Source organism: Otolemur garnettii, unplaced genomic scaffold, assembly GCF_000181295.1.
Source record: "Otolemur garnettii isolate 467f Iridium unplaced genomic scaffold, OtoGar3 scaffold00037, whole genome shotgun sequence".
Lineage (NCBI taxonomy): Eukaryota > Metazoa > Chordata > Mammalia > Primates > Galagidae > Otolemur > Otolemur garnettii.
The window spans coordinates 12,899,135-12,910,559 of record NW_003852432.1 but is presented as its reverse complement, the minus strand read 5'-3'; the positions used below and the strand labels follow the sequence as shown (position 1 = coordinate 12,910,559).

Genomic DNA, 11,425 nt, shown 5'->3' with positions numbered 1-11,425 from the left:
GGGATGCCATTTCACACTCAACTGCCTTGCGCAGATTACAGTCTGACAATTTCATAGATTGGTGAGACTGTGGAGCAATGAGCATTCTCATACTTGGGTGGAACAAGTAAATTTGGAGGGATAACTCTGGGAATGAATTTGGTATTACCCAATAATATTAACTGTGTGCAATCCTGTGAGCTAACAGTTCTACTGCTAGTTATGTAGCCTGTGTGCTCAGGAGACTTGGCACAGAATTACTTCAAACAGCCATGGTTTGAACAGCAAAAACACTAAAGTATCCATGCAAATAAACACACAAAATATCCATGCAAAGTAAAATGGATAAATGGTATATTAATTCAATGGAATGCTACATAGTATGCACCTGGAAATGAGTGAATGACAGCTACACAAATCAATACGTGTAAATCTGAAACATGTCACATTGAGCAAAACATGTGGCTCACAGGACCTCACACAGTATGGCTTCCATTCTGATAAAGGGATGATTACACAGGCAGCAATGTAGAAAATACAATGAAAAGGAAAGGAATGGCTCAGCACCTGTGGCTAAGCGGCTAAGGCGCCAGCCAAATACACCTAAGGTGGCGGGTTCGAATCCCCAGCCCGGGCCCGCCAAACAACAATGATGGCTGCAACCAAAAGATGGCCGGGTGTTGTGGCGGGTGCCTGTAGTCCCAGCTGCTTGGGAGGCTGAGGCAGGAGACTCGCTTGAGCCCAGGAGTTGGAGGTTGCTGTGAGCTATGATGCCATGGCACTCTACCCAGGGAGATAGCTTGAGGCTCCGTCTCAAAAAAAAAAAGAAAGAAAAGGAAAGGAAGGAATCACTCAGTATTTAAGGCAGTGATTACCTCTCTGGGAAGGAAGATGGACTCAGGAAAGGATCAAAGGAAATTTCAGTTATTGTCACCTTCTATTTCTAAGACTAGAAGGAACAAACATTCTTTCTCCTTTAAAATGATAGCTGCATGACATATGGATGATGTCTGATGAATTTTATGACTAGTACATAAAAAATCTACATGCTCAATCACTACCTTTAGGTTTTTAACAACACTTGGTTAAATGTTCTTCAATATCAAATGAAATCTTGAAACATAGGCATTCTATAGTGGAAGAGAAAGTTCAATGAAGTCCTAGGAATTAGTTGATAGAGGTATTCATTTCAAAGTACCTTGAATAAAGCTGGCTTCCTGCCAATTAAATGCTATTTTCTTAATAATAATTAAGCTAGCTCTTTATAATGTTTCGTATATTTTCTAAACCATGATGATGATATAATACTGGAAAATCTCAACAGAAGAGACATGTAAGACAGATACTGGTATTGACTAAAGTATAGAAAGAAAATTGATAGAAACCATGTGACTCCCTAGAAACCTAGAACTTTGTAAGATCATATACTTGAATTCATGTAGGTTAATTTCAGAGTTCTCCTGAAATGATTGAATAAGCAAAAATCAGCATTAGGGAAAGATGTAGAAACCTGGAGGATCTTATAACTCTGCGATTTGTTTTCACATTGCCGTATGAGCTATCAACATGTAGGGGTGGGTTTGGACTAAGAAGAAAGAAAGAAATATGGTATGTCCTTCAGACTGTGATTCTACAAACAGCTCTGACGTTGCCCTTCTGAGTTCTTCACTGACCTCCCTTTCACCAGCCGCCATGTGGAGAATGAGACTTTGTATTTTTACATTTCTTCCTTGTGTATTCTGAACTCTCTGCAAAGCTAGAGACTACAGAGAAATGGGGGGGGGGGCATGTTCTAGGAGATGGGGAGTTCATGATGGGACGGTTAGGGATAGGCGTGTACAGTTACTAGGCATTATAGGCAGAGAACCATTCTGTTTTCTTGTAACAGGGCTGCCAAGCAAAATTTTGAGAGTTTTTTTTCCATCTTTGATTTTCACACGATTTTCTGGCTCTCTATCTAAAGCCCTCAATTTTAATGCCAAATATACAAACACAACAGGGATGTGACAGTGGGATGAGGGTGGAGGTTGCTGTGTCTTATTGTTGTTGTAGGAAGTAGAATCTCTTATCAAAATTTCCATTGTGCAAATATATAAAACACACACACACAAAGTAACCCAGAAATAATCCTGGTAAAAATTCGTACCTATTTCTGATATTGTATAAGTGTCTTATAACATTGGTCTCAAATGATTTTCTGACATGTGCTAAAGTCCACCAGAAATAGAAGTTTCATTCCATTGTTCCTCCCAGTTGCCTCAGAATTTTAAAGGAAAGAACATTAAAAGAATGTTCTAAACATAATACTAAACATATTAAATGATAATTTGTTTGATTTCTCATGTTTTTCGGTTTATGAAGTTTGTAAACATTGTTGTCTAGAGATGCATTATTGGAGATGTTTTGGGAGATAACAGAGGTGTACTTTGCCACCAAAAGGACGTGGGAAAGCAATGTTACTTTGTCATTATTCACACTGGTTAAAGGATACATCCCTTTGTTAAAAATAGGCAGAAGAATTATTTTAGAAACAGTGGTTGGATCCAACCAGGAAGTCTCACTCTTTTATTTGAACTCTTGTGAATAAAAAAAAAAAGAAAGAAAAGAAAATTGAAACCATTGAGTCTGTTATATACTATAGAACCTCTGCAAATTGACCACCCAAGAGAATAACTGGTGGAACATAATGGAGATGGTCGACATAAGGAACTGGGCCTACTGTATGGATACATATGTGGAGTGGAAGTCTGGTCTATGAACATTCAGTCACCTTAAGAAGGAGGCTGATGGAGTGGAGGTTCTATTGTATATTCACCCCAGTTTAATAGATTCTGGTTTAACTATTGAATTAATTAGTCATTGATACACCAAATATTTCACATTTAATTTTTTTCTTGACACTTTTGCAGCAAGTTGGTGGAGCAGTTGAAGGAAAGTTCTGCTCCCAAAGAACTGTAATAAATATCATGGAATTGTTTTAACCCAGTGTTATTGAGAGTAATAGGATATAGGGAAGATGGGTAAGAGGCAAGTGGTACTTAGGACCAAGGCCACTGCACATGGTGTGAGTGACAATCTAACACAAGTGCACACACCACAACTTCTTCCCCAAAGGCAGCATCTAGTTGTAAAGACCACTCATCTGGAATTTAACTTAAGCACTTTTTTAAGCTTGCGACTCACAAAAGACTTCATTTGGATTATGGTTTATTTTGATCAATTGTTATTCAGTCTATTGATGGCATGTATTTTGTGTTCTTTCTTTTTTCTTACTATGCGATCTCACAACTGGTAATGAAGATTGTTGCGTCCACTGTATCCTGGCGTGCTTGTTCTGTGAATTCCTGACCCTCTGCAATATTGTCCTGGGACAAGCTTCATGTGGCATCTGCACCTCGGAAGCCTGCTGCTGTTGCTGTGGGGATGAAATGGGGGAGGACTGTAACTGCCCTTGTGACATGGACTGTGGCATCATGGATGCCTGTTGTGAATCATCAGACTGCTTGGAAATCTGTATGGAATGCTGTGGAATCTGTTTTCCTTCATAAATATTTATCTTTTATGTTAAAACTGGAGAGTGTCTTAAATGTTTCCTTTTAAGGGAGAAGAAAAGCACATGGTAAGTTTCTCATAAAGCAATGCAGTATTTGCACTGTTAACTGGTTATGTTTTTTTCTCCGTGGTAGGTAGTAGAGCTTTTTTTCTTTTTTTTAAATTTCAGAATATTACGTACAAAAGTTTTGGTTACAAGAATTGCCTTTGTACAGTTTGAGTCAAAGTTGTAAGTGTGCCCCTCACCCAGACAGTGTATATTGTACCTGTTTGGTGTGAATAGACACGCCCCACCCGCCTCTTCCCACCTGCCTGCTTTCCACTGAGTTTTACTACCAGATGTGCACATGGCTGTTGATCCTACCAAGACAGGGGTTCTCAATCTGTGGGTCGCGACCCCTTTGTAACAATGAAAATACATCGTGGCGCTAGGAAGGTTGAGAACCACTGCACTAAGACATTTAAAAAGCTAAAGAAATTAAATTTTACCTATTAAACCATGTAGATTTGGTGAAAGAAAATAGGGTTTCAGGATTACCTAAATAACAATTACCTGAGTGATTAACTTGTTACTGCTTAGCTCCTTGTTAAGTGAGCTCTAACAGCCTATTTTCTTTCGCCCAATCTACATGGTTTAATATGTGAAATTTTAACTACTTTAGCTTTTTAAACTTCTTCATAGGTTATAATAACTTAGGGACATTTTGACCCCACCCTCTCATTAAAAGTCTCCTTTACTGATTCTGTTTCTTCTAATCATTTTTAGGAGCCCCTGGCTTCAAATATATTATTTCTCATTGGCTATTTAAACGAGACAGTTTATTTTTGAATGTATGTCTATTGATGGTTAAAAGTGAGTATTCTTTATAGTACACTTTGGGAAACATCCCCGCACAGTATTTGGGCCACCAGAGTTGATCTCTCGAATTCTAGTAAACAACTGTCTCCCTTTTCCTCCTGTAAGAAACTTCTTCATTTGTTACATCAACGATAAGGAGATCTTTGTACTATTTCACGGTAATCAGGATCTAAATATTTGCATATACCCCCAAGTAACTAATGCTTATATATTAGAATGTAAGAATATCGTCTGTTTATGAACACATCAAGCCTCCTAATGACATAGAACTGTTAAAATATTTGACTTTTTTATCCTAAGTTTCTCAATGAAGTGGTTTGTCTTAATATTTAAGTATATTCTTCAACTATTTGTGATGAAAATATTAGCACATTTGAAACAATTTCTCCATAACAGAGAACATTACTTGATAACCAGGAGTTTGTTTTCGTATTTATATTCATAGTATTTTTCCTCTATTGTCTACTCCAGGTTGTCGCCATAAAGCATCTTGTATAGTTTTAAAAAGAAAAGGAAAAGAAAAAGTAAGCAAATGTGAAAAAGAGTTTCAATATGTTGTAGGATTTCTGTATGTAAAATGTTGTGTTGAATTATATGGCCATAATGACTAAATGCTATAATTTACAGTTATAGATTTAGTCTCTTTTTAAATGTGGAAAGTTAATCTTAAATATTTCTAAACTGGACCTGTATTATCCTGAATATGTTATTGTGAAATTAAAACCATACTTCTGTATCTTTATTGTGCTTTAGTATGCTTTAATATCTAATTGATAAATTTATTTGCATTTGAGTATATTTAACACTAATTTAATAATTTCTTTGTCTTCCCTGCTATATTTTTTTCTGAAGATTTCCTGGTCTCCGTATGTAAAGCTCATGACTCATGCCCATAAATGGACAGTGAAATATATGGATCAGTTTATGGTGCAAATCATAGTTGACATGTGGCTTAAAAGCATAATGCTCTTTAAAAATTTTACAGTGTATCAAAATAGAAACTTTAAATATTTTTTATCAGATTGATTTCATTTATTTAATTTTTTGGAATTATAGTTCAGTTTATAAAAATTAAGGTTTTTTTTATATGGGCTGAGATTGAACACCAAGATAAAAATGCTCAAAGATCTTTGAAATTGGATATTAGATTTAATGAATTTCACACCAAAGTAAATTGTTAAAACTATTTCCATGGAGGGATTTTAGTGGCACCGGTTTTGTAAATGTTTTTCATTTACTATTTAACTGAAATAATACCATATGACTTTATTTAGGAAAAGGCTTTTTATTTAGAGAAGTAATTTTATTTTTGTATTCTAACGATGCATTAAATGCATCCATTTTCCACACCTGAATAGTCAGTTTATCTGAGCAGTTCAAGGAGTAACCAAGGCAACCTTATGTAATAACTTTCCATTCTTATTCTTACAAACTCTATCAGTGCCCTAGATTCCATTTCTTAAACGTCAAACGTCACTGCCTAACATAAATAAGACTCAAGCCTGGAGACTCTGTGCCTTGGCTTCTTGACTACTAGTTAAATGCTTAGATACACTCAACTACCTAATGAATAAGTTTATTTATTAATAAGATTATTTTTCAAATTATTCAAGACCTTTATGCCCCTTCCAATTACTTGTGATTTGTAGGCCTGTAGGATTGCTGCATCTAATCTGACAGGCACGATAACATTTCATCAAATACTATAATACTCATTTTTCTTTTCCTTTTACACTAATGCAAGATAGCATATCATTTTTGTTTTAAACAATGGTTAATATATTGAATAGGGTTTATTCCACACTTAACTCTTTGTGTTTTCAATCAAAGATTGGGTATGGTATTAGAGCCCTTTAGCCCTCATCTTCCTGTGCCTCTGTAGCCAGTAAATTTACAGTGAGTGTTTTCTTTGTGCTTGGACTGGCACTAGGAACCTCAAGGAAGTCACATAAACCTCAGCATGTGTCCACCCAAAAGCAACGTTTGACGTCTCTCATGAGAAAACAGTTCCAACAGTGAGGCTACTAATATTTACTTACCTATTAAAGATTACTTTTAGTGGTTTTGGTAGAAGTGGAAGTTGTGGACAGGGGATAACATTGTGTTGCAGCCCTAACAGGAAGGGTAAGTTTTGCAAAAGACTGTCATTGGTAATTACGCCCACTACATATTTTTACACTGCAGAATTTTCAATGATCAGTGACTTCTCCCTTTTTAAAGGGCTGTGGCTCAAAACAGTATATGTATGATCGAATATTAATGAGGTTGGTAGGAAATCTGGAAGGGAAAGGTTTGTAAACAAAGTCACAGCCACACTTCCCCTTTAAAGCAGGGTCTCTGGGCAAACAGAACGTGCGTCCCCACTTTCTTTCTCAGACTAAGACGATCGCATGACATTTTCCCACTAGCCCCCTAATGATTGCCCCTAAGCAGCTGGATATTAACATATGTAGTTCCCTGCCTTTGGATTGAACAGTGGCCACTAGTTCCAATTCCCTTGTTTATTGGTGTGTCCCTTATTTATGCCCTCGGTCTCTTACCACATTCCATTTAGTTCTAAGATAGAGAATCATTCATTTAGCTGTGAGATAACTGTGAAGAGATCATTTTAGAGAACCATCCTTTGACACATGACCAACGGAGGCATAGATCTATGTGCTAAAGACAAAGTACAGCTCTGAAATTAGAGGTTCACTTCCTGGGAGGTCTTTGTGTAAGGTTTACTCGAGAGTGTAATTATTAGGACAATGGTGAAAAGCAAATTCAAACAAATTCTAAGTTTAGCTTGAAAAATTGAAAAGGTTCTTAAGTTCTGTCTGGTGCATAAAGGGGTAGAAGCAAAGGAATTATGTTCCAAAGCCAAGAAAGAGGGTGTACAAAAGCAACTGATCCACTTGACATAGTTCATAGCCTTTTGCAAAGGAATAAAAGCCTGTTGAGCAGGGAACCAAAAGATCTCATTATAGGATGAAGCCAAGCCATATTAAAGCTTGTGCACTAGTAACTATGTCTAAAAACAGCCTGCTGTTTTATATTGAACCAATACATTTCTTAACTTGGTAGGTCGCAGTGTAAAGAGGTACAGAGCCTGTCTGCTGGATGCTATGCCAATTACAGATGTGGTGGAGTGGTGTCAGGCCCCTACAAACAGTTCGGATCGCAAGCAATCTTAGAGTGAAACAAAAGAAATTTTAAAATGTCATCTCAAGACCTGGAAAGCACAGTTCATCATGTGTGTTTGACGATTAGAGACTTGAAATCACTTTTATTTTGTGGTTTAATATGGACGTCACATGATTCCTCAATCAGAATGCACAATTCTTTCAAGGACATGAATAGCACCTAAGAGATAAGGAGAATATCTTTTAAAAGTAACAACTAGGATGACAGCACATCTCTGATCAGCTCCACAGAAAGTGCGTTTTATTGGTGTTGAGGTGAAGGAAGAACGAAATAGCCATGAATACTTATTATATTAGATTCTGTTAGATCATCAGAAAGAATAATTGGGTATATTTACGCAATTACATTTTAGTAAACTAGTACGCCAGCTTAACTATAATACATATTCGGGTAAAAGTACATTAAATCTCAATCCAAAAGCAATTTAGCAGCTAAGGGCATTATTTTTTTTTATCTAATTATTCACAAATTAATGAATAAAATTAAATTCCAATCACTGAAGAAAATGAAGCAATGGTGGGAATCAGAACTACAGATTAGTTAAAGCAAAGATATGCAATGCATAACAGAATTAAAGCATTTCTTTTATTCAAACTCAGTGCTTAAAAAAGAACAAATCCATCATCTTGAAATTTGACTTGTAGCTTGACATTAAAAATAATATGAGTAGAATTTTCAGTGGGGTAAGCACAAAACTAGTTCAAGTTGTGTCACTCTCAATTACTGTACTCAGGTGGTGTACCCATTAAAATTCCCACTTGTGGGTTCCGCTCACTATGCAAATGGGGTCATTACCTGGAGAATTTAATTGGTTATGACACTGGGAGTAGGACTTTTCCTTTCAAAATAAACCCACTTACACACATTTTCACTAGAAATTTCATTGTTAAGTAGACTTTGGATTGTTTTGCTCTATAAATATTTACTAAAATTAGACTGCCCTTGTTTATTTCTTACAAATACCGCAAAATGGATCCAAATTACTTTGGTACAGTTTCATTTATTTGTCTACAAGGCTAGTTAAAAGTGACTCGTTTACAAGTCATATTTCTTATCAAAACATGATTTTAAAAAGTATTTCTAGCTTTCAAACCACCCACCAGATGAATACGTTTCTAGCAAAAGTTTTCAACATTTAATATAGTAATATTTTTCCCTTTTGTAATAGTTTATAATATTTAATATGAAAGACTTCTCCTTTTTTCTGCCACTTTACAAAATATACAGTTAAAGAGTTCACCTACTTTCTTAGATGTAATATTGCTGAAAAGTCATGTCTATAATTTGCGAAGTGTCATATTCACTGATAGGACAGAGCCAGGGCATCAATTTGTTTGTTAGAGTCAGAAACGCAGGATGATTCCACTATGAACCATAGGACTACTGAATTTAAAGTGAACAAACAACAAATTGCTGTGAAAAGTGCAGGGCTCCTTACACCTACCATCTGTTTGAAGGTGACTTCGACTGGAAGAACGCAAATCTATGGCTCCCTAACAAGAATATTGAGAATGGCCTGAATTCACAGCAAATGCTGAAAGTACAGTGTGGTTTAGCGGCTATAATATTAAATTGAACATCCAGGAATTTAGTTCCTAGACACTGATTCTAACAGCATTTCCCAGAGTGAATTTGAAGGAGGAAAAGGGTTTCTATTACAGGAAACTCTCAAGGAAACACTAACAGTTCCTTGAAAGACAGGGGTTACTATAGTCTAAATTTTTGTTACTCTACCAAGTCACACAAGCTAAGAGTGTATCTCTAGTGTCTCTAGACCTAAAGAGAATATTTTTTTCTTTTAATATAAAAAGAAAATTCTAAAATCAGAGAAAAAAAAATAATGCCAAGGATACCACATACAGAAGAGGAAAAACTACGAATTCATAACTGGGCCATTGAGCAGAGTTTTTAACATCTGTAACTATGGGAAATTTCCCATAGAATATCAAATATGGATCCCAGTCTCTGACATTCATTTTTCTATGATATTTCTAATTGTGCCTGGAGGATAAGAAAGAGTTGGCGCATCCAATAAATATAATCATTTACATGCACAGAGCTCCCTTTGAAGTTAATAGGACCTATGGAAAGAGGAGTTATGCACCAGGAAAACGAAGTTCAACGTGAATCTAGCTCTTTCTTTTTAACATGCAGTGGTATTGCCAATGCATTTGGATTTTCTTACAGCTTATCTTTCCTTTGTATGTTATGTTTAAGTTGGAGTTGAGTGAAGTGCTCCATGTGTAGAGGAAAGATAGCCAAAAAGAGAGGATGTGATGATTGGCAAGCAGGCATCCAGGGACCAGCTTTGTGAGATAGCATCCAAAAGTGATAGGGCCTGACATTTGTAGAGCTTGTTTAATGTTTCAAAGAGAAACCATAGCCACTTTCTCATTTGATCTTCACAACACTGATTCTTCGCGAGTATATGTTTTTACTTCCGTTATACCGAAGAAAAATCCAGGACAGATCGCATAAGTTTACTTCCTAAAGTGTCAATGTTAGTTACTAATAGAGCTAGGAAACCTAAATCCTACATCTTTCCATTATGTCAGTACATTTCTTACAAAATCTCACGTATTATTCAACATAATAAATAGACTCAATCACAACTACTCTGCCTGAAACCGGGATGGGTGCGTGGGGATCTGGAGTCCTGCCTGCCTTGTTTCTGGTCTCCTGTCTTTCTTCCCTGCCTGAGTATCTTGGGTTGGGCTCCAAGAGCAAAAAAAGCATAGTTACTGTGGTGCTCACCTGTCGTTACAGATATTGACCCCCAAAGTCAATGAACCCACACTATGTTACACCCAGGCCTTCTTATCGATGACGACTTTTTTTTTTGTCTTTTTCTTTTAGATTGGATGAGGAGTCAAGAATTAGATGTTCTTCATACTAAAATGGTGTGTTGTTCATTCTCTATTTACCTCTTCAGATCTGTTTTCAGTCTCTGTCTTTTTATGCACCAGTCTCCCTTGATTTCTGGTTTCTCCTTGGCTATGGCTGATGGAGGGCACTGGCTGGAAGTTGAAAGGTGGGAGGAGAGAGAGGTGAAGGCTTTAGCTACCACCCTACCCTTGGCTTCCTGGCTTCCAGACAGTGGTTTGACAGTGGCTCTGTTGTGGGTCCTGGTGCAGTGACTCCTCTCCTGTGACTATAGCTCTGTCCTCGTCCCCTCTCAAGGATGGGAAAGTAAGGGTTTCCTGTTTCCAGGTCCTGAACCAAACTCCTGTATTGGTTTCCCTGTTGTTTTTTCCTGCAGTTTCTTTTATTAAACTCCCATCAATGAAGCCCTTTAAGTGAGCTGTCTGTTTCTGGCCAGTACTCTGTATAATGAGGATGTGAGGGAGAATGAGTTTGCCTGTGTGCAAATGTGCATGTTGTCTGAATACAACTTAAGATTTGTAACAATAACATTAAGTCCTGGTGCTTCTTGGGATGTTTGGTTCTCTTTTGACAGGGATGATTCAATACGATATTGCAGAACTACACTCCAGAAATTTACTCAACAGTTTTGGTTTGATGATCACACTCCATGTTGACGTTTGATACTTTAACAACCTAGCAGTGGGGGGAGGAAAGAAAAAAGTACCATTATGACTAGTGACACAAAGTTATAACTGAGCATACACAGTTTTAGAATCCTTGGAGGTGATAAGATTTTCCTTCATTTCCCATACCTTGAAATGACTCCATGTCATTATATAACATAAGCAGACCCACAGCAGAAATCCTAGCCTAGAAATTAATCCATTCATAAATGTTCTATTTGGGTATTTTTCAAAATATAACTACAGCCAAAAATAATTAAGTAAATGAATATGACATCTGTATGACTTCAGCACCAAGCACAAC

At 36.8% G+C, this 11,425-nt stretch overlaps 1 protein-coding gene across 1 annotated transcript in view; it reads left to right on the top strand.

Annotated features, from left to right (window-relative positions):
- Positions 1-3,549, top strand: part of MDFIC (MyoD family inhibitor domain containing) — an 80,936-nt gene extending 77,387 nt beyond the window's left edge. The window contains exon 4 of the mRNA XM_023513220.1: positions 3,280-3,549. Within this exon, the coding sequence (XP_023368988.1) occupies positions 3,280-3,527 (248 nt within the window). The 3' untranslated portion in view covers positions 3,528-3,549. The remainder of the gene's footprint in view (positions 1-3,279) is intronic.
- The last annotated feature ends 7,876 nt before the right edge of the window (positions 3,550-11,425 follow it).